This window comes from Petaurus breviceps, unplaced genomic scaffold (assembly GCF_028583685.1).
Source record: "Petaurus breviceps papuanus isolate PSGF00001 unplaced genomic scaffold, PetGlider_PUasm1.0 77, whole genome shotgun sequence".
NCBI classification, from domain to species: domain Eukaryota; kingdom Metazoa; phylum Chordata; class Mammalia; order Diprotodontia; family Petauridae; genus Petaurus; species Petaurus breviceps.
Window position 1 is genome coordinate 5077472 of NW_027186492.1, and position 24159 is coordinate 5101630.

Below are 24159 nucleotides of genomic sequence, written 5' to 3' on the forward strand. Positions count from 1 at the left end.
AAAGAGTCCAAGCCCTGGCCTAGCTGCTCAATAGATATGAACTTTGAGAGAAGATAGTGTAGAACCAAGGGGAAATGTAACAATGCCAAGTCAGCCATCTCACAAAATATTTTATGTTCCAATATTTATAACATAATACTAGCTATAGATTATAAATTATTGATTAAATCTTATCAACGTGTACTATGAGTCTTTTGTATCCTTTAAGCATTTCTTTTGTGTGTAAGAAATAAATACCTGGGGGCAGCCAGGTAGCACAGTGAGTAAGAGCACCGACTCCAGAGTCAGGATGACCTGGGATTGAATCCAGGCTCAGATACTTAGCACCACACCCAGAAATAACTGGCCCTGTAACCTTGAGCAAGTTACTTAACCCCAATTGTTTAAAAAAAGAAAGAAAGAAAGAAATACCTATCCCATAACTGATTTATATTGTACATTGAGTACCTTTCCACTTCCTCTCTTTGGGGAAACCCTAGAAATGAGCTAAAACCCAAACTTTAAGAAATTCCCCCACCTCTTCTGGGATGCTGGGGTAAGGGATTCAGTGAACCAATGAGTGTGAGGAAAAGAGTCTGTGTTCTCCCTTCTAAGTGACTGACCTCTCACAAGAACCCCATTTAGATGGCTTGTGGGATAGAGGGGAAAGGAGAAAAAGGTTCCAGAGCAGAGGAGCCTTTTAGTGAAAAAAGGAAAGGGAGTGAATGCCCTAGCTCACTCTTTGAAGTCCAAGAGTAGTTTTTATTACTAGAATAGTCTAGTGTACCTATCCAAAAAGGAAATGAGATAAATTTAGAGTGCCTTATTCAAGTGAACCCATGCTGGGTCCTAGTGGTCTTTGCTTGCATTTCTAAATGTTCAGAAGGCATAATTTAATATGCTTTAATAATCTGTTTTAGAATTTTACAAGGAACCAACATTAATGTTTTCATAATATACCCCTTTTTCTTTTTTTTTTTAAGAAAAGAAAGACATTTGTTCATTTCCTTTTACTAGAAACCCTTCTATTCTCCAAGTTTCCTGAAAGATTTATAAATAGTAGCTCTAAGGTCACACCTGCAAGTTTTTTGAGATACTGCAAAAATTTCTTTCATTTAGGGCAAAATTATTTTTTAGGGGCTAAGTGTGTAAGTACAGCACTGAAATTCAGCATGTCCAAAAGTGAACTTGTCAGCTTGCCCCAGTCCCTAATGTTAGCTTTCTTTCCCAATTCTTCTCTTTGTATGAATTAGGTACCACCAATTTTTCTATTTTCATCTTCTAGTGCCTAACACAGTGTTCTGTACACAACAGTGACTTGGCAAATGTCTTGAATGACTATTGAACAGATCTTTGATTCTTTCCTATTCTTCCCTTATATTCAAGCTGTCACCAACTCTTCTTAATTTTTTTTTCTTTCAAAATATCTTTCAGATTTATCCTTTCCTCTTTCCACTTTCACCACCACCAGTTTAGTTAAGGCCTTCACCATATTACTGCTTAATTAAAAAGTAATGGCCTCTTGCTCCATCTCCTTGTCTCCAGACTGTCTTCTCCTCCTCCTCCTCCTCTTCCTCCTACTTCTCTTCCTCTTCCTCCTCCTCTGCTAGTTCATAATGTTGCTATCCTCTTCAAGAACCCACAATGGCTCCTTTTTGTTTCTGACAAGCTTTGAAAAATATTGTTTGGGGGAGGCCAGGTAGCACAGCAAGTAAGAGCACCGGCCCCAGTGTTGGGATGATCTGGGGATCGAATCCCAGGCTCAGACACTTAGTACCCACCCAGAAACACCTGGCCGTGTAACCTTGAGCAAGTTACTTAACCCCAATTGCTTGGGGGTGGCCAGATGGCTCAGTGAGTAAGAGCACCAGCTCCAGTGTTGAGATGACCTGGGGATCAAATTCCGGCTCAGATACTTAGCACCACACCCAGAAATAACTGGTCATGTAACCTTGAGCAAGTAAGTTACTTAACCCCAATTGCTTTAAAAAAAAAAAAAAAAAAGAAAAATATTGTTTGTTGGATTTGCATAACTTTGTTATCTCTGGATGATTGAGATCCCTAAGCCCTCTTTAAAGACTGTCAAGCTTGGTATTGCTTAAGGATGGGGCTGAATGGATTGCTGAGATGCTTTACCTGACACTTAAGAGACAGTTAAGTATACTGCCGCATGATCTCATTGAAACTCTCTAGCACAAGGTACCTCAAGGGGAATGGAAAAGCCCTGCTACCTGGCTTTTCTTCCATAATCTGGCATTACCATTCCTATGCTATCTCATTACCCACTACTTCCCAACACCCACTTTTTTGTTGCTCAAATCAAGCTGGTCTCTTTACAATCCTCCACACAGGCTATGTTCATTCCCACTTTTGTGCCTTTGCTCATGCTGTCCCCCCTGCCTGATATGCCCTCCTTTTTCTTCTACCTACACACAAATGTGTGTAGTGTATGTGTAGACACACATGTGTGTATATGTATACACATGTGTATGTATGTGTGTACATATATATCCTTAAATCCAAACTAACTTTCAAACTCAGTTTCCATTATATCTGATGAGGTACAGGCCCTGGGAACCCCCTTGAACTCTCCTTGAATCTTCCCATTTGATGAGGCATTTGCCTGAAGCCATAAACCTTTCATTATCACTAGACCCAAATCTCTCTTACTAGCCTAGCCCTCCATTGTCCAGCTAGCTCCCTCCCAAAATATCTATACCCAAATCTTTTTAGACTAGCCTAGCCCTCCATTGTCTCTCATCTCCAGATAGCCTCCAGCTATTTCTCACCCTTAATCTCTCATCTTTGGAGTCTGACCTCATTTGACTCCTCCTGAAGACCCTCCCCAAACTCCTTCCCTAGATCACCCCTAGATTCCTCCCACAACCTTTCTGTATATAAGACCCCATCTTGCCTCCATGAGAAAAGAAAGCCAGAGAATTTTCTAGAACAGACTTGCTCTGTCTTAGACAATCCTGGCCCACTTGTCCAATACAAGCATCACTGATACCAAAGTTCCTTAACAGTCTACCCATTAAGGCTAACCAATAAATTTTGCTTTTCTTTGGCTGAAAGAAGACTTGAGTCAAATTTATTCGGCAGGATCTGGCATGTTGGTATTCTGGGGTCTCGAGCATCCCTAACCTTAAACCTCAACATTTTATGGCTCCTGGACCTCAACACCTCCATGAAATTTTCTGAACCTACACTGATCTTACTTCTCTGAATTCCTAATAGCTTTAAAGTATTATCGAGCAGTTTAACACTTAGTTTTCCTGTTTCATGTGCTTTTCTCTCCCAACTAGAATAACCCTCTTCCCCTGACACCCCCATGGTGCCTATCAAAGTAGCACAGGCACTCTTCTGCATGAGACAATGTAGGATAGTGAAGAGCAATGGATTTGGAATTCTAAGACCAGAGTTCATATCCCAGCTCTGTTACTTACTTCCTCTAATGATGAGGTACAGGCTCTGGGAACCCCCTTGAACTCTGATTGCATCTTACCATTTCATGAGGCATTTCCATGAGGCCATAAGCCTTTCATTGTGACTCTGCCCAAACCTTTGTAACTTAGCTTGGCCCTCCATTATCCAGCTAGTCCCCACCCTAGATCTTCAACTGTTATACCCTTGAACTGGCCTAGACCCCCATGGTCTTCACTCATTTACTGGAGTCTGACCTCATTGACTCCCCCTGAATACCCTTCCCAAACTCCTTCCTAGAGCACACCTAGATTCCTCCCACAGCCTTTCTATATATAAGACTCCATCTTGCCTCTATGTGTGTGACAGCGCCATAGAATTTTCTAGCATAGACTAGCTCTGTGTCAGATGATTCTGGCCCACTTGTCCAATGCAAGCCTTACAGATACTGAGGCTCCTTAAAAGTCTACCCATTATGGCAAACTTTTTAATAAACTTTGCTTTTCTTTGACTGAGGGAAGGCTTGAGTCAAATTCATTCAGCAGGACCTAGTAAATTGGTATCTTGGGGTCTCGAGCACCCCTAAACCCTATGCCTCATCATTTTATGATGACCCTCTTCACTGTGACCTTGGGCAAGTCACTTTCCCTGTTGGGACCTCAGTTTCCTCATCTGTAAAATGGGGAGGCTGTACTAGCTGATCTATAAAATTTCTTCCAGCTCCAAACCCTACAATAACCATCAATAACCATTTGTTAATCAACAACTCTGTGTCAGGACATAATAGATGCTCAATAAATCCTTGATGGATTGATGGAAAAACATGACACTTGTTCACTCAGACCACCTGCCCACACCAGGGAGTAATGTGAAGAAGCAGAGAGACAGATCAGCCTGGCACAGAGGCTTGAACAACCTGCTGGGGCCCTTTCTGTCTCTTCCATAATTACAGCTGTTCTTGCTAACTCTGGGCCCCACAGCTGAAGGAAGTGCCTTATGCAATCATCTTCAGTCCTCCCTTGGAGGGCAGGTTCAGTTTGGGACATAGAATAGCAGTCTTCATGCTGAACTGGGCAGTTGCAACATTTCACACCCTTCTGTGTGGCCGGGTGGATCTAGGGTGTCACAGCCAAGTCAGAGGAAAGAGCCAAGACCCAAAAGTTGGGGGAACTGGGAAGTGAAGAGAAAACCCAGAAAAAAAACACTCCAGGGTCATTAAAGGATACCTAAAGACAGAAGAGAAAGTGCCAGATTCAGCACAGGAAACTTTCTCTTAAAAGGTCTCTCCAACAAACACACCCTCTCTGGTAGTTGGTCTACTTTAATCCCAGTTTTGACTCACCTGCCCATGCCCAGAGCCATTTTTGCCTAGTAGAGGCCTTAGCCCCAGGTATTGTTCTGAGAGCCCAACCCAAGACTAAGGGCAGTCAAGAACCCCCCTCCCTGACATAACTATAAATGCTTAAGATCAGAGATTTTTTCTTCTATATTTGTGGCCTCTATCCTTCACCTTACCTGAAACTCATAATATAGGTCTGGGCAAATAAACACTTAATATATACCTACAGAAAGAAGAGTTTCAGATGGGAGGAGGAGAGAGGGATATTAAGAAATAGAAACAAAGGCAAAGGAAAGAGAGATCCAATTAATTTTTTTAACTGATATAATTGTCATTTTTAACATGAATTAAAACGTCCAAACAGTGCTGCAATATGACAGTGTGTAGAAAAAAAAATTTAATGGAGAGACTAAATTAAAAGAAGAAACAGATCCCTACTAACTCTGAATATGAAAAAATGCTGATACCCTCTGTCTATATAACTAGGCTTTTTTCAGGAGGAGAGGAACCTTGAGAACTATTCTTGAGAAGAATGAGATCATAAAGGCAGGCTCTGAGAAGGAGGAAGCTCATACCCTCAGAATGAGAAGATAATTTAGAGGTCATCTAATTCAACCCCCTAGCTGCATACAGGAATCTCTCTCTCTGTCTCTCTCCAATCTCTCTCTCTCTCTCTCCAATCTCTCTCTCTCTCTCCTCTTTTCTCTTTCTTCCTCTTTCATTTACCAAATTAGATTTGAATTTTATTTTCAGCTCGAAATTCCCTTAATCCCACGTTTGCCTTTCATTGAGAAAGCAAGAATAATAAAACCCATTACAAACATGTATAGTCAAGCAAAACAAATTCCTGTTTTAGCCATGGCCAAAAATCAAACAAACAAACAAAAAACGTGCTTCAATTTGCACAGTGAATTCACCTTTCTATATGGAAGTGAATAGTGTGCTTCATCATGATGATGAGGGATGGCTCCCTCTAGGTTCAGCAGGAACTCTGATCTTATCTAAAAACCAGAAAACCTGCAATAGCTTCTGGAAAGAATTCAAGATCTCAGGCTTAATTGGAGTGAGAGTTGTAGAAGTTTATTGTTACGCTTCTATAAGAAGCAGGCAAGAGTCCTTTAGGAGACCTTCGAGTGAGAGGGGTACATGCTTTTACTTTTAAAGGGTAGGGCTGCCATTGTCAGGGCTGACCGGATGGAGGGAAGGGACCTCAGATAAAGGTTAGAGCTGCCCGAGAGGAACTTGTGACTTTAGTGCATAGATAGTTTAGATGAGATTTGGGCCAGACCAGTGGAGACATGAAGAGATTAAGTAAGAACAAAGGAGTCACAAGTTGTTGGCTAGGCAGAGTTCGGATAGGGGGAAGAGGCAGAGTTTGAGGCTGGGAAAGGGATTTTACAGATTACAATTTTACAATACCAATTGCAGTTACAATTGTACAAACTGGTTTTACAAATTGATTTAGACCCCAGGTACCCCATCAATGACTCCTCAGGAACTGTGGTTGGTCACTACATTGATGAGAGTTCCTAAATCTTTCAAAGTTGTTTGTTGTTACAACGTTATTGTTACCATATAAATTGTTCTCCTGGTCCTACTTCCATAACTTTGCAGCATTTCATACATGCCTTCCCATATTTGTCTGAAACTACGCCCTTTATCATTTATTACACTATTCCCTAATATTCATATACCATTAATTTGTTCAGCCATTCCTCAATTGATGGGATTCCCCTCAGGTAAGAGTAGCTATAAATATTTATATATATATATATAGACCCTTTTTTTCTTCTTTGATCTCTCTGAGATATAGACTTAAAAATGGAATCAACAGGTCAAAGGGTATGCATAGTTTAATAGCTTTGTGGGGCATGGTTCTTGTTGGAATCTCTTCTACAAAATCGCTGACAGGTGATTGTGGAATCTTGGGATCAGAAGGGATTTCAGAAACCATCTGGTCCAACCTGTACCTGACCAACAGTCCTTTCTTCCACAGATGAATGATAGATTTAGGATATAGGAAAGGACCTAAGACATATTCTAAGTGGTTTGTTCATTTTACAGGTAAGAAAAATAAGGCCCAGGAAGACTTATTCAAAGGTCATACAGATCATAAGTAAAAATAGGATTTGAACACAAATCCTTTGACTCCAAATCCAGTCTTTTTCATTGCATCATCTCGACTCCTTAACAAGTCATCATCTAGAGCAGGTGGATTTCAGAAAAACCTGCAAAGACTTACACGAATTGAAGCAAAGTGGAGTGAGCAGAACCAGGAGAACATGGTACACAGTAACAGCAACATTGTGAAATGATCAACTATGATTGACTTAGCTCTTCTCAGAAGTAAATGCAATGACCCAAGATAATTACAAGGGACTCATGATGGAAAATGCTATCCACATCCAGAGAAAGAATTGTTGATGTCTGAATGCAGATCAAAGCATACTATTTTCATTTTATTTTTTCATAGTTTTTTCCTTTTGTTCCATTTCTTATTTAACAACACGGCTAATATGGAAATATGCTTTACACTATTGCATATATATAACCTATACCAAATTGCTTAGGAAGGAGGGGGGGAAAGAAGGAGGGAGAAAAACTTGGAACTGATAATCTTAAAAAAAACTAAAACAAAACAAAACAAAAAAACAAGTAGTCGTCTAATCTCTGATTTGAAGCTGTATATATGTGTGACAGAGAAGGAGGGAAGCAGAATGAGGGAGAGTGAAAGAGAAAGAGGGAGAAGGGAGGGAGGAGGAGAGAGAGAAAAGAGAGAGGGGGGAGGGAAGAAAAAAGAGAAAGAGAGGAAGGGAAGGAGACAAAGAAAGGGAGAGAGGGAGAGAGGAGAGAGAGAGAGAGAGAGAGAGAGAGAGAGAGAGAGAGAGAGAGAGAGAGAGAAACAAGTTTAATTTTATAGATATTATGTTTGTGATGTCTCAGACTAGGTACTTCTACAATATCCCCAATAAATAATCACCCAGCCTCCATTTGAAGATTTCAGATTATCCCACCACTTCCCAAAGCATCCCATTCCACTTTGGGACAGAATCCTTCACTTCATTCAAGACTCAGATCAAGCAGCATCTTCTGCATGAACCCCTTCCTGACTCCTCCCAAAGCTAGTGACTTCCCTCCTTCACCCCAATAAGATGTATACCCCTTGAGGGCAAGGACTAATTCTTTTTTTTTTCATCTTTGTATCCCCAATCCCTAACACAGTGTCTGGCACATAGTAGGCACTTAATAAATTCTTATTCCTTGATTGGCCTCAATAATGTTTTTCTTTACCTTAAACTGAAATCTGCTTCTTTTTCCTATGTACATCTTGTCTCCCTCATTAGAATGTAATCTCATTTTGGATAAGGGTTATTTTATTCTTTGCGTTTATATTCCCCACACCTAGCTCAGTGACTGGCGGTTAATAAATGCTTTATATTTGATTGATTAATAGGATCTTCAGTGAAGTCCTGGTGTCTGTCCAACTAGTGTCTGACTCAGCCATAATTAAGAATTTATGCAGCTGGGGCAAGTATAAACAATGCATAATTACAGAAATGTACCCTGTGGGCAAGAAGAAAAAAATGTACTCACAAGTGACCAGAGGGCCAGTACACTGTCCCATTGTTGGGGGACAAAGACCCCAGTATAAGGTAGCTTTGAGGGGGGGTAAGGGTGGAAATGGAAGAAGAGTTCATACCAATACACCTTCTGGTAACTTCCTATTTAACTAATTAACCTAACTAGATGTGAAACTCTAGTTTCTACACTGCTCTAAATTTAGTACCCTTTAAATTCACTGCCCTGGGGCAAAGCACTGATCCCCTTGCCCTAGTTACAGGTCTTCTCCAACCAACACTCCAGTGTTTCCCGTGGTCAGACTCTAGGTCCAGCTACGCCCCTACACATACAATTCACACAGGGATGAAAATGATCAGATAGAAAATTGGTCTGGATTGAGGATCTGCTTGAGGAGGGACAAGGAAATGTTTTTTTGTCAGCTGACTCACATGCCAAGTCTGGTCAAGAAAGACTGGTTTGGATTCGGGTAAAGATGCCTCTCCATCCAATGGACCAACTACTGGGCTGCCTAGACAATGTCCTGGACCTGGGAGGCTTTGTCAAAGCGAGGCCAGATGGGGGCTTTGAATGTGTCCAGCCACTGGGACTTGAGGGGAAGAGATGGAGTCTGAAGGGCTTTTTTCATAGAAGGCCAGTCTAGCCTTCTGAGATCCTGGGTTTGTCCCTTCTTCAGCCCCTTCAGGGTTGATGCTGTTTTCGATGCTTTAGTGCAGCTCTCAGGGCTCTTAGGATCTCACCTTGGTTGTTCTGAATGTTGTAGGCACTGAGGTAAAGCAGTCGATCAAAATCATCCCCACTGTATGTCATGTTGGCCAGGGAATATGGAGACAGGTAGCCTGTGAGGTCGACTTGGCCTCCTGCAAGCTCTTCAGGGCTGCGCTTGACCCCTATGGCATGGATGAGAGATGGGGAGATGAGGAGCAGGACTGGGACCTTTCCCAAAGCCCCTACATGTTACTCTTGGGCACTGGGAAGTTAGTTAGGATAAAACCCCCGGGAATCCAATTAGGAAAACTATGGGACTAATTGGGACAAGACCTCTGGGAATGCAATTAGGAAAACCCTAAGGAGTAAAGAGAGAAACAGATTTCTAGGAACCAGGCCTAATACCATGGGCACGCTCAAGGACCCCCTTGCATTTTCCCCCTTTCCTTTGTCCAGGAAGATAATGATTCTATACTGCTGTTACATCACTATCCCATAAATTTCCCCCTCTGTAGGCTGAATCTATCCTTCACAGAGATGTCAAGTTGATTTTCCTAAAGGACAAATCTGACTTTTTCATTCCCTTAGTCAATAAATCCCTGTGGCTCCCTATTACTTCTAGGACCAAATATAATCTCTTCTGTTTCCCATTGAAAACCCAGACCCAACCCCCTTTTCCAGTCTTATTACTTCAGGCCCTGTTCAATGCCATCTAGTCTAAGCTGTACGTCATCCATGGCACTCCATGCCCATTTCCATGCCCGCCCTTGCTGACTGTTCTCATATCTCTCTCAGGATCCCTGGCTGCCCTCAAGGCTAGCCCTAGTGCCCCCTTCTACATGAGATCTTTTTTTTTTTTTTTGCCTTTTGGAGGGCAATTGGGGTTAAGTAACTTGCCCAAGGTTACACGGCTAGTTTTTTTGTGTGGGTGTTAAGTATCTGAGGCTGGAACCAAACTCGGGTCCTCCTGACTCTGGGGTCAGCGCTTTACTCACTGTGCCACCTAGCCGCCCCTTACATGAGGTCTTTCTTGATCTCCTAGCTATTAGCAGTGTGATCCTAGATATGCCATTTCATCTCATTGTGCCTCAGTTTCCTCTTCTGAAAAACGAGAGAGTTAGACACCATGGTCTCCAAGGCCCCTGCTAGCTCTAAATCTCTGATCCCATAATCCAGTGCCCCCCCTTCCCAAATGATCTCACACTTATTTTGTGGGCATTTCATGTGTGTGAGTATATACATGCATATACACATGTAGATAAACACATACATATACATATATATTTACATGTATATATGCATGTGGGTATGTAGAAATGTGCACGCACACACATTGCGTACATATTTATGTATATATACAGAAATATAAATTGTGTGCACATGTGTGTGCAAATAAATGTGGGCACATAAACAGCTATTTTGTCATATTGTGGATATAGAACACATGCGAATACATACATGCATCATAAACTATTAATCGTGTGCATTCATGTACATGTGTGCACATGCGTGGGATAATTAGTATATACACATGCATGTGTCCCTACATGGATACATACATGTTCTCTCCCCCAGTTAAATTGTAATCTCTTGAGGGCAGGGGCAGCTTTCACTTTTGCATTCCCAGTACCTCACATCTTGCTTGGTATGTAGTAGGTGCTTAATAAATGCTTGCTGATTAATCCTTTGCCCTCTGGCTGGGCATACCCAACCCACCTAAGAAAAAAACAAAAAAAAACTAGCATCTTCCAGATGAAGCCTCTCTCCCCAGGGGAGGATATTACAGTCTCAACCCTTGTTTCTGAACCAGATTCTTCCATTCAGCTCAGAGAATTCTAGATTTCGAGCTAGAAGAGCCCTGATTGGAGCCAAGCCTTTCGTTTGAGCTGAGGAAGCTGAGACCTAGAGAGCTTAGGTAACTTTCCCAGGCTCACACAGCTGGTAGAGCAGGTCTTCCCGACTCCAAGTTAGCACTTTGTCCTCTAGGGCAGGTTGCCTCCTCTACTTAACCACGTGAAAGGACAGCTTGCTCTGGGGTGGGGAGAGATGCCTCCCTGGTCAAGGGCCAGGCAAGGCTGGGAATGACCAGGATGGGGAGGTTTGGGGGCTGGGCTCACCAGGGGCTGAGTGTTCTCTGAAGGAAATGTTGACCAAGGGGAAATGTAGCACAGTGGGGGCTTCTGGGCAGTCAGGGTCGGAGAAGACATGGCACTCCTTAGGCTGCAGGCGCTCCTCCTGACTCAGCTCCACTCTGGGGAAAGGGATGCCCTGCCCTCGGCAGTACGTCTCCATCTGCTCCAGCGTCTGGAGGAGAGAGTGGGGTTGGAGCCAGGACTGACACAGGATCAGAGCTAAAAGAGACCTCAGTGGCCAACTAGTCTAGACTTCTCATTTTATAAGTAAGGAAACTGAGGCCCAGAGAGATGAAGTAACTTGTCCAAGGTAACACCAGGAGTGTCAGAGGCAGGATTTGAACCCAAGTTCTCTGGTTTCAGAACCAGTGCTCTTCCCACCATATTATAGGACATCTAGCCCAATTCTTGCATTTTACAAATGAGGAAACTGAGACCCAGAGAAAGGAAGTGTATTCTTCAAGGTTATAAAAATAATTTGTTATAATAGTTTATAATAATAAATAAATTATTATAAACATTTATTCTAATAGTTTGCAATAACAAATAATTTATTATAAAAGTTTATAATAATAAGTAATTTATTCTAACAGTTTATAACAAATAATTCATTAAAAATGTTATAATAATTTTTCTAATAGTTTATAATAACAATTCATTATAAAAGTTTATGATAATAGTATATAATAAATAATTTATTCTAATAGTTTATAACAATTTATTGTAAAAGTTTATAATAAATAATTTATTCTAATAGTTTATAATAATAAATAATTTGTTGTAATAATTTATAATAAATAAATAAAAACAGGGAATAAAAGGCAGAGTTTAAACCCATATCCTCTGATTCATATCAGGAATTATCAGCCCCACTTCAGGTTGGATTTGGCCGCTAATTGACACTCCAATTTCATTTTAGCTCTACCATTTTAGAAAATGCCTAGGTTTAGGCATTTTTAGATTGCAGCTCAAACTGTTTCATTTGGTTTAAAGACAAAAACTCTTTTGGCTTGGTCCAACTGGGAAAGGAATGTTGGATTTGAACCCAGAAGACTTGTGTTCAAATTCTGCCTCATTTACTAGCTCTTTAGCAGAGAGTGTATCTTTCACTTTCTCTGCAGCACCAAAGCTTCTGGATCTGTAAAATGGGCATAATCACATGTATTGTCTAATCCCGGGGTTATGGTAAGGACTAAATGACATAAAGTTGGTTAACCAGCTTTATAAACCCTAAATCCCTACATATATAAATGCCAGATATCTTCATACAACGCGGCCCGATTTAGAACAGAACAGAACGGTATTGGGGTCTGGGCAGTTGCTCACTCTCTGATGGATCACTTCAGCTTGATTGTTACAATCTGTTGCCTGTTCTGGTTAACAGTTCTAGCGCTAGGTGAGAATATCTCACATTTTTATAAGCTTGAAGTTTTATAAGGAACTTTCCTCACAGCAAACTTGGGAAGGAGGTTTTATGACTACTACTATCTCTATTTTATGGATGAGGCCTAGAGAGGCTTCAAGACCTGCCCAATGTTACAAAGCTGGTGAGTATGAGAGCCAGGAATCATCCCCATTCTGATTTTACAACCAGTGTGGCCGCTTTGCCACACCCACACCCACCATCCTCCTCAGTGGAAGGGGCAAGGAGACGGCAAAGGGAAGAAGCATTTATAAGCTCCTACTATGTGCCAGAAACTTTTACTAAGCACTTTTTACAAGTATAACCTCATTGGATCCTCACAATACTCCTGGGAGGTAGCTGCTATGGTTATCCCCATTTTACAGGGAGAGAAACTGAGGCAGCAAGCAGTAAAGTGACTTGCTTAGTCACACAACTATTAAACATCTGAATTTGGATTTGAATAATAATAATTATGATTGCCAACATTTATATAGTGCCTACTATGTGCCAGGCACTTGCTAAGTGTTTTACAGATACTATCTCATTTGATAATTTGAAAACACTTAGGTGTTTGACAAATATTATATTTGTCAAATATAACAACGAAATCTCACAACAAACCTGAGAGATATCTCCCATTTTATAGTGGGGAAAACTGAGGTAGACAGTGGTAAAGTGACTTGCCCAGGGTAACACAACTATTAAATGTCTGAATCTCAGTTTTAATAATAATAATAATAGTAGTAGTAGTTAACATTATATAGCCAAGCCCTGTGCTAAGTGCTTTACAAAAATTATCTCATTTGGTCCTCACAACAACCCTGAGAGGTAGAGGTAGTGGCAAGAAGCCTGTAAAATTCCAAAGAACTGGGATTAAACCAGATTAAAATGAAATAGGCAAGTGTTTTAACAAAATAAATAAAAATACAATACAACATGGATAATGTTAATTCATGGTTTTCTAAGTCAATATGCTGCCTATGGGGACCAGTTTCTGAGTCTGGCATCACTGTAAAATCTATATGGTGGGGCAGATAGGTGGCACAGTGAATAAAGCATTGGCCCTGGAGTCAGGAGGACCTGAGCTCAAATCCAGCCTCAGACACTTAACACTTATTAGCCATGTGACCTTGGGCAAGTCACTTAACCCCAATTGCCTTGCAATCTCCCCTCCAAAAAGTAAAAAAAAAAAAAATCTATATGGTGCTATCTCCCATGCCCGTATCCATTCTTACGTGTCTGAGCATTCACTACTCACCCTACCCCCAAGTCCCTAGCCTGGGACACTGACAAAAGACTTCACGTCAGAGGCTCCTCCTCTTGGAGCATCAAGTAGTTCAGGAGAACAGGACAGGTTCTTGGTCAGTGGTTCAGCTGAAGCTAGAACTTGACCTGGGAAGCTTAACACAGGCTGGGGCCCCCAAGAGGCATATGGGGGAAGGTGTCTGGATGGGCGGTAGGGGCCGGGAGGAGGCACCTCAAAGGGAGAGTTGAGGGAGTAGCCAAATGAGAGGATGAGGTCTGGCTTCCGGCCTGCCCGCAGCAAGAGCGGGCAGCTTGTGTTGATGAAATAGGCAGCATCCACCAGGCAGAGCTGGGATTGCAGAGGGGTCAGCTGGCTGGGGTCAGAGTCTAGGTGGCGGTCTAAGTAGGGGAAGGCAATGAAGGTTAGGGACAAAGAAGCATGACCCAAGCCTGCCCCAGAGACCCATTCCCTGCCCGCTTCATCCTAATTCTGCCCCAACCTCCTCATCTTGCTTTGGTCTAAAGTGGGCTTTCCTTGCCTTGAGTATTACTCCAAAGCTCACAACCTAGAAGCAGGGGGCCAGATGCCCCCAGAACTTTTGTAATGTGGGAATCCCCCAACCCTGACAGGGAGCTTGGCCTGTGGCCGCCTCCAGCCTAGCCTGGCAGCTTTCCTTAGGTGGTGGGAGAATTGCCATGCCCTCACCACCCCAGGTGCGGAAATTTCTCTGGCCACAGTAATCCTGGTGCAGATGAAGGCCTCTCAGGAAATTATGACATTGATGATGAAGGGGCCTCCCAGTCAAAAGGCCCTGAAGAGCCTGGGTGAGAGCAGCTTTGGGTCGCAGCCATGACATCTCGATCCAGGAGGTCGTCCGGGAGCCAGGGGGTTCCTTTTCTGTAGCCAGAGAAACACAGAGAAAGAAAGATGCATCCTATATTTCTGGGGCTTGTCAAAGTTCCAAATCCCTAGCTTTGCTTCAGTGAACCTGGCAAATTCCGTCCCTTCCCTTGCCCCATACCCAACATTCAATGTTTCATCAGAACCATGTCCCAACAGGTTGTTTATCCTATCAGTGCCCACCCAAAGCCCTAGGCTTTCCCATTAAGGGAATATTAAGGGAATCTTTGTTTCCTACCAATGTTTCTGGTCTTGTCCCGGATATGCTGCTTCCAGGTCTCTTCTGAACTGGTGAGGTCATACCAGGCATCCATCAAATTCACAGAGAAGATGTTACTCCATAGGCCTGAGGGAAGCCCCAGACCCACCCACCCCCAGAGGGGAAAGGAAGGTTAGCTCTTGGCTCCAAGCTCCAAGTCCTTCCAGCCAAAGCAAGGAAATACCATCCCCCTCCCCTAACCCCAGGCCATCAGGAGCAAGCTTTCATGGCCTAATGGGTAATAGGTCCACCATTCTATTTCTCTCCTTTGGGCTTTGCCACTTTGATGAAATGGTAGGCTTTCTGGATGTTGACTATTCCCTTTCTGCCTAGACTGCTGTCCTTGGGTCCTGGGTGCTTTGCTGATTTGAGCTAAGAGAGTCATAGGACCATAGGGTCATAGATGTAGGTTCTGGAAGGTCTACTCAGAGGCCATCTAATCCAACCCTCTCATTTTACAGATAAGGAAACTCAGGTCCAGGGTCAAATATCAGAAGTGAGATTTGAAACGAGATTATAGGATTTGGAAGGGACTTCAGAAGTCATCTGGTCACACACACACACACACACCCATTTTACAGAAGAGGAAACCGAGGCCCAAGGAGATTGTGACCAACCCTAGGTCACCCAGACAATCAGCATCAAAGGCAGGATTGAACCCAGGTTCTCTGATTCCAGAACAATAGAATTTCAGAGTTGGAAGGAACCTCAGAGGGCATCTAACCCAACCCGTATTTGACTAAGAAATCTACGTAACACGCCTCATTGTTCTTAGTTACTCCAGAACCTTTTTCTTTGTCTTCTGTCTGGTTGTGGATTCCTATGGCATAGCAGACAGAATGCTAGGCCTGGAGTCAGGAAGATTCATCTGGGCGAGTCTCCTAACCCTGTTTGCCTCAGTTTCCTCATCTGTAAAATGAGCCAGAGAAGGAAATGGCAGATGACTTCAGTATCTTTGCCAAGAAAACCCCAAATGGGGTCATGAAGAGTCAGACATGACTGAAACTGAGCAACAGCAAAAGTCTTCCCTTTGTCCCCATGCTGTGTTGTACATTTCTGATCATAAGTTATCCATAGATCTCAAATCCACCCTACCACCCCCCATCCCCACCATGAGGAGGAAGAAAGCTTTTTCTTACTTGGGTCTGAAAAAGACAGACATTCCCCAGGATATCTTGGGAAAGGGAGTATGACAGGGAAAAAACATTTTAGAAAATGTAAGTAACCTATATGGAATTGCTTATCTTCCCAGTAAGGGTGGGTGATGAGGGAGGAAGGGAAAGAATCTGGAATTCAAAGTTTTAAAATCAAATGTTTAAAAAATTATTATTGTTATTATTTTTATTTTTACATGCAACTGGGAAATAAGATATACAGGCACTGGGGTATGGAGATCTATCTTGCCCTGTCAGAAAGTCGGAGGGGGGATGGGGGAAGATATAAAAGAAAGCAGGTTGGGGGAGGGGGTATACAATGAGAATTGCTGTTTTGGGGTGGTGCGGAGGGGAAAGACAGGGAGAAAATTTGTAACTCAAAATCTTGTGGAAATGAATGATGTAAAACTAAAAATAAACATAAGATTTAATTAAAAAAAAGAAAATGTGAGTGATATGAAAACAAAATATATCAATAAAATTTAAAATAAAGATTTCCCTGGGCTACAGACTCCTGTGGTTGGTGCTTTCACCCTTTACAAAGGTCTTTATTATCCTATATACCTGGAAGTCCTTTATTTACCCCTAGCCCCTCTTTTTCCTGTCTTGTTTGCTTTGTTTGAAGCTTACTCCCTAGCTGGTTGCAAAGCCTGGCCCAATCTTTTGAAAGCTCCATTCTCTCTCCTGCTAGTATATGTGAGACTCCTAGCTTAGTTGTCACTAAATGTTCTGTAGACATCTCTGGAGTTTTGCAGCATGAGTTTTGCTGCCTGGACCAATCAGAAACAAGGCTTCTCATCTTTTCCTATATCAAAGTCTGTCCTTCCTTTCAGCCCATTCACCAGAACAGGACTTCTTTTTGTTCAATCATTTCAGTTGTGTCCAACTCCTTGTGACCCCATTTTAGGGTTTTCTTGCCAAAGATACTGAGTGGTTTGATATTTCCTTCTCCAGCTCATTTTACAGATGAGGAAACTGAGATAAACAGGGTTAAGTGACTTGCCCAGGGTCACACAGCTAGTAAGCATCTGAGGTCAGATTTGAATTCAGAAAAATGAGTCTTCCTGACTCTAAGCCCAATGCTCTACCCACTGTGCCACATAGCTGGGCTTAGCATAGTACTTTACATATGGTAGGGGCCAGTGGTATACTGAAGTTCACGAAAGCCAATTGTTAAGTTTTCAGTGTGAGCATTGATTTATACATCAGAAATCACAACAATACAAATCAGAGCTTAATTTCTTATTTCACTAATTGTCTAGACTTAAGAAAGTGATGGAGAAAATGTTGCTAATGCAGATTAAACTTAAAAGTGTACCGTGTATGCATTTGGGGAAGAGTCCATTGTTGAACATTTTCCAGCATAACCCTGGCAAGGGCTTAACAAACACAAACATTTATGGAATGAATGAAGGAACTAATTGATTGATTAATTAATGAAATGACTTCCTTTGTTTTTTGGCTAGGGAATAGAAAATAGGTGCCTTGCATGTCCTGGGCTTAATGAATGACCAAACCTTTCCTGGCTCAAGATCACCAACTCTACCCACTTCTCTAGGTTCTCTCTGATGATGACTCATCCTTAAAATAGTCCCAGGAGAGGAGTAAAATTTTTCCTTTCTTGCAGTATATGATTACTTAAATTCACTGCAAATCTTCATATACATGATTCCCACCAAGATTTAGAGAAAGGTACAAGATAAAGTCTGAAATTCTTTAGGTTGGCATTAAAGGCCTTTCACAATCTGGTCCCTATGCCCAAGCACTACTCCCTTACATATTTGAACTATTCTTCTATATTTATAGGAACCCAGAGTGGTCTGGTCTATTACCATTCCCTGAACATGTCATACAAATTCCCACCTCCATCCCTTTGCTCACAGGACCTCCTGCCTGGAATACCTTCCCTGTTGTTAGCCATTCATGACCCAACTGAAGGCCCCACTCCTTGAGACTTTCCCCAATGACTCCAGCCTGGAGTGATCTCTGCCTGCTTTGAGCCCCTATAACAAACAATTATGGTGAATGCCATTCATAAATATCTCGGATATTTCCTGTTTACTTTTTCTGTACATTCATTCAGTAATTCAACAAAGAGTTTAAAATACTGTCTCTCCTCTCAAGAGCTTTGTGCATAGCAAGCACTTAATAAAGGGCCATGTCTTATAGCCCTTCTGTCCAAGTGTCCAATATCTTTTGTATCTCAGTGCCCAGCACATAGGAGCTGAGATTTAGAATTGGAAAGGACATCAGAAACCATCGAGTTCAAGCCCTCATTTTGCAGAAAAAGAAACTGATGCCTGTAGAGAGTGACTTGCCCACAATCACACAGCTAATAAGCCTCAAAGGTAGAATTTGAACTCAGAATCTCTGACTTCAGAGCTCTTTCCACTGTACTAGGGAGACAATCAATAAATGTTAGTCCTTAGGCTACCTCTTTCAGGAAGCCTGAACCCTCTGACCCATGATGACTTTTCCCCTGAGATACCACATGTCATACTGTTTTGTTCATCTTTTTGGAGGGCAGTTGGGGTTAAGTGACTTGCCCAAGGTCACACAGATAGTTTTTGTGTTAAGTGTCTGAGGCTGGATTTGAACTCAGGTCCTCCTGACTCCAGGACCGGTGCTCTATTCACTGCGCCACCTAGCCGCCCCTGTTTTGTTAATCTTTAATGCAGCTAACATGTAATATTGGATATTTTAATATCTGTGTCGATGTCTTATCACTCTGCTAGATGAGAAGCTTGTGGTTTCCCCAACCATCTTGAGCAATGCTCGGCATACAAGAGGTTTAATGAATGTTCATTGTAGGGTAGATAGTAGCAGAGTCATGGCTTGAGAGCCAGGAGGGGCTCCATCCGAGACCCCCTTCCACTCTCTGCATCTAGGACCATGGCTGGGTAGTAGAAAGGTGCCTAGCTTTATTTAGTCTTATCCTTGGAAAGCCTCCTTCCCCAACCTCCTCATCCTGCCCAGCAAAGAAACTTGCTCTCCAGAGGCATTTTAAAAGTTGTGTTTTCATTCAAAACCAGTAGCTACCTTTCTGCCTTATACCTGGAATGAATCCCCTGCTTAACTGGTCCTGAATGCAGCTTTCAAGCACCCTCACCTTCTAGGAAGCAGATCCTGGACTCTGGGAGCTTCTTCATCAACCGTCCCATGAAGAACTGCGAACCAAAGAGCTCAGAGGGGATGAAGGCTCCATACTTCAGGAAACCAATTTCATAGGGGGAGAACTCTACCCATTCTGTACAAAGATAGAGGGACAGATATGGAAGGTGAGGTGGAGAGGGGGAAGGAGGGAGGAAGGAGGTGCTGTCCAGGGCTGGACAATGGCAAGGTATGGAAATGTGAAGACAAAAATAAAAACAAGAGATCTGTCCTCATGGGACAGAGGGAAGCAACATATAGGGGGAATAAGAAATATAAATATCTTATCCCTTCATACATTCCTGTACCCATGGAAAGTTTTATAATCTATTGGCCTACCTTGCAGAATGCATGTGTGTGTTTTTGTGTGGATGGGTTATGGGGGAAGAGGAGTGGTCAAGGAGGGGGAGGATGTGAGTATGGGTGTGGGTGTGGCCATCACCCTAGTTCAAACACTTCTCACTTCTCACCTGAACTCTTGCAATAGTCTCCCAATTGATTTCTCTGCCTCAAGTCTCTCCCGTCTCCAATCCATCCTCCACAAAGATGGCAAAGTGGTTTTCTAAAGCACAGATCTGACTGTGTTACTCCCCTGATCAATAAACTTCAGTGGCTCCCTATTGCCTCTAAGATCAAATATAAACTTCTCTATCTGACATTTGAAACTCTTCACAGCCAGACCCCAATCTACCTTTATAACCTTATTATATGTTACTCTGTTTCATGTATTCTTATGATTCAGTCATCATGGCCTTCATGCCATTTCTCACCTCCAGAACTCCATCTCCTACCTATATACAGACTATCCTCCATGTCTGAGATGCACTCCCTCCTCACCTCCACCTCTTGGAATCCCTTGTTTCCTTCTCAAGCTTCAATTTTAGCTACCTTCTCCTACATGAAGCCTTTCCTGATCCCTGTTCTCCCCATCCTCTCCCCCCAGTATCAGTGTTCCCCTCCCAAAATTAACCTGTATTTATTGTATATCTATTCTGTACATACTAATTTATATGCATATTGTCTCTCCCAATAGAATATAAGCTCCCTAAGGACAGACTTTCTTTTTATTTCTCCTCAGCACCTAGGACAGTGCCCAGAATATAATAAATGTTTGATAGACACTGGATGATTGACTGACTATTGATTATGTGTATACGGGAATAGAGCTCATACTTGATGCTGAGGAGGATCCAGCCCCTTGGACTTGGAGGGAGGTAAAGACGTTAATTGGGGGTATTTTACCTTTGAAGTCCAGGGTCCCCAAGTTGTTCTCTTTGACATTTAGACCAAGGTATAGTGGAAGCGGATTCTGGCCCTGCTCCAGTGAGGCCCTCTGCTCTGACAACCTGTGCTCGGTTACCTGGGGAATGGAGAGTAGCCGAGATGAAAAAATGGCTGGGGAGTCAACCCTACAAGGGGAAGAACAAGGCCCTGGACTCATATCTATGATGGGGTCCTTTTTTGGATCTTCTCTCAATCTATGGAGAGGATAAGACTGGAGAATAGGATCTAGTTGGAGGGGCCCTCCCTATTGCATTAATCCTTCCTCTCCCCCAGTCTGAATAGCAAAATCCTTAGGATAGAATGGGGATGATAGATACCTATAATCCCTCACTTCAAAATGGACTCTCTTGCTCATCCCCTGATATTTAGGGAAATGCCTCTAACTTAGAATGTAAATTCTGTGGGGAGATAGGGTTGCACTTGTTGATTTAAATACATTCCCCTTATCAGATCCTCTTCATCCTTCAAATTTCACCTCCTTCAGGGATCCTGAAATAGGAAGGGCTTTTTCAGCTCCTACTAACTGCTTCTTAGTAACTTTTTTTTTTTTGCCTTTTGGAGGGCAATTGGGGTTAAGTAACTTGCCCAAGGTTACATGGCTAGTTTTTTTGTGTGGGTGTTAAGTGTCTGAAGCCGGAACCAAACTCAGGTCCTCCTGACTCCGGGCCGGCGCTTTATTCACTGCGCCACCTAGCCACCCCCTACTAACTGCTTCCTAAACTCTTCTTCTTCCTAACCTCCAAAGCAACTTACAGTAGGATGACACCACTTGAAATACAATCAAAATTTAGACCGAGAAGGGGTTTCAGTGGTCTAGTGCAAGGCCCTCATTTTACAGACAAGGAACCTGATGCCCAGAGAAGTAAAGGGATTTGCCCAAACACGTATAACAAAGAACCAGAAAATCTCAGCCTTGGAAGGGGCCTCAGAGGTCATCTCATTCAACCTACCCCTAGACAAGATTCCACTTTCCTATGTCCCTGACAAGATGACACGGTCATCTAATCCGTGTTTGAAGATCTTTAGTGGAGGGAAATACATTAGCTCCCAAGATAGCTCAATCCATAATTTTGATAGCTGCAATTGTTAGAAAGCTTTTCCTGGCATCAATCCTAAATTCATTTCTTTATCATTTCCGCCCATTGTTCTTAGTTCTATCCTCTGGGACCAATAAAGACAAAGAGATCTAGTCCTTCTTCCATGTGATAATCCTTCAAATATCTCAAGACAGCTATCCTATATTATATCCCCCAGGGACTTCTCTTCCATAGGCTAAATACCCTCAGTTCCTTTAACCATCCATGTTTAATGAATTTGTGACTCCTCACCATTCTGGTTGCCCTTCTCTTGGTGTTCTCCTCTTCCAGTGTTTTCGGAAAAGCTGGGATAAAGAGACTCCAGTCCAGTTCTAGTCAAAAAATGAACTCAACTAAACTCTAATTGAGTTCAAGAGACTCTAGTCCTTTGAAACCCAGTCCAATCATCTCTCACTATATCACTACTCAGGAACATACTGTCATTTCATGCCTCATATTGTTCCATGAATGCTAATCTTTTGTTTCCAGCTAGAGGGTTAGCTCTTAGAGGGTAAAGTTTGTGTCTTGTGTTTATTCTGCATCTCTCCTCACTGTACCTAATAAAGTGTTAGCCACACCACTATGAATTGAATTTTTTTAAAGACAGACATTGAAGTGGATTTAATTTGGTTTTCTTTTTAAAGGCCTCCAAATCCAAAAGAGCTTAAAACATATTTAAAATGAATAGAAAAAAGTTGTGTCAAACTCCTGATGTCTGACTTAATTTTCTGCTTTCAATTATTTTGGTGCAACTTCTTCTTTTTTCAGATTCTTTTCATGTCCTTTTAAGGGATTATCTTTCAGCAGCTCAAAAGAAACTTAAGATGCACAAATGTAGAGACATCTCTACTCTGAATGTTCATATGGATTATTTATGCCTGACCTGTGGTAGAGAATTCTGAGCTCATATTGGTCTGATCAGTCACAGTTGGACATACTGTAATTTGACCCTAACATAGTGATGTCATTTTGATCCTCTTCAAGAACAAAGGACAACCACCACCACCAAGGGATTACCCAGCATCACCCTTTTCCCTGTTCTTCATCATTATCAGATTTTGTTGTCTTTACCTGAAATGGTATTTTTCATTTCTCAGGTGTACTCTTGGCATTTTTATACCTCCTCCATTTTCCTTTAAATTTGCAACCTTTTGACTTCAATTTATTTAGGAATCCCTTTGAATCTTCAATAATTTTTTTTCAAAGCTTCTTTCTCTGCTTCTCCTTCTAGTACTTTCCATGCTACATCTGTTTCTTAATATTAAGTTTCTATTATTTTCTTCATTGGCTTTATCCAATGTTTCTTTTGCCTTTTAAAATTTTTAGCATTAATTTTTTTTTTCATTTTTGGTTCCAAATTATCTCCTTCCCTTCCATCCAAAATATATTTCCATATTAGCCATATTGGGGGAAAAAAAAAGTCAAGAAAAACAAAGCAAAAAAAAAAAAGCTTCAATCTGCACTCAGAGCTCATCTGTTCTCTCTCTAGAAGTGGACAGCATTTTTCATGATGAGTCCTTTGGAACTGGCAAGGATCATTGTATTAATCAGAGTAGCTAAGTCTTTCACAATTGACGACTTTTACAAAATTGCTGTTATTGTTCAATGTTCTACTGGTTCTTCTCACTTCACTCTGCATCAGTTCATATAAGTCTTCCTAAGTTTTTCTGAACTCATCCCCTTCATCATTTCTTATAGCAAAATACTATTCAATCACAATCATATAACAAGTTCTTCAGTCATTTCCTGATTGATGGTCAACCACTTGAATTCTAATCTTTGCCACCACAAGAACTATTCTATATATTTCTGCATATATAGATACTTTTCCTTTTTCTTTGATCTCTTTGAGATACAGACCTAGTAACAGTATAACTGGATCAAAAGGTACGCATAGTTTTATAGTCCTTTGGGCATTTATCTTTCCTTTAAATATGATTACTTTTGCTGCTCTTATGAAGTCTATCCACTTTATTTCTCCATGATTAAAGAAAGGTGGATGGAGATTTCTCTACAGATTTGGCCATCAAAATCACCCAAACTCTCTTTTCAGTCAGAGATTTCAACCTATCATTTTAAACATGCTTCAGTTTTTTCTTCTTCCAAATTTTGCTTTTCCTTTAGCTTCCACTTTATTTTATTTCCTTTCTTCATTCTCTAATACCTTCACTCCATCAATCATTTCCTGTTTATCCTGTATATATCTTGCCTTATATTTGTTCTTGTGTTGTCTCTCCCATTAGATTGTAAACTCCTCGAGTGCAGGAACTGTCTTTTGCCTATTTTTCTATCCCCAGTGCTTAGCACAATGCCTGGCACATATAGGCACTTAATAAATGTTGATTGATTGAATGATATTTTTTTTTGCAAAGTAATGTCCATTAGAAAGCATCAGCATTTCTATACTTTTGTTATTTTTCTACAGTGTTCTATAAATTCCTTAACAGATTCAACACTATCAAACAGAGCAAATATTGATCTTTTTTTTTTTTTCTCGCTGTGCTACCTGGCCACCCCAATGTTGA

General features: G+C 41.6%; 1 protein-coding gene across 2 annotated transcripts in view; it reads right to left on the reverse strand.

Annotated features, from left to right (window-relative positions):
- Positions 1–5799: 5799 nt before the first annotated feature.
- The window catches only part of PLA2G4D (phospholipase A2 group IVD), a 52007-nt gene continuing 33647 nt past the window's right edge, over positions 5800–24159 (reverse strand). Inside the window, exons 14-20 of one of the 2 annotated variants that reach the window (XM_069105820.1) lie at positions 20517–20634; positions 19234–19371; positions 14950–15057; positions 14517–14708; positions 14043–14209; positions 11146–11332; positions 5800–9210 (exon numbers count right to left, since the gene is read on the reverse strand). In XM_069105820.1, coding sequence (XP_068961921.1) covers positions 9002–9210; positions 11146–11332; positions 14043–14209; positions 14517–14708; positions 14950–15057; positions 19234–19371; positions 20517–20634 — 1119 coding nt within the window. In that variant the 3' untranslated portion in view covers positions 5800–9001. The remainder of the gene's footprint in view (positions 9211–11145; positions 11333–14042; positions 14210–14516; positions 14709–14949; positions 15058–19233; positions 19372–20516; positions 20635–24159) is intronic. The other variant, XR_011171999.1, reaches the window with a different exon arrangement.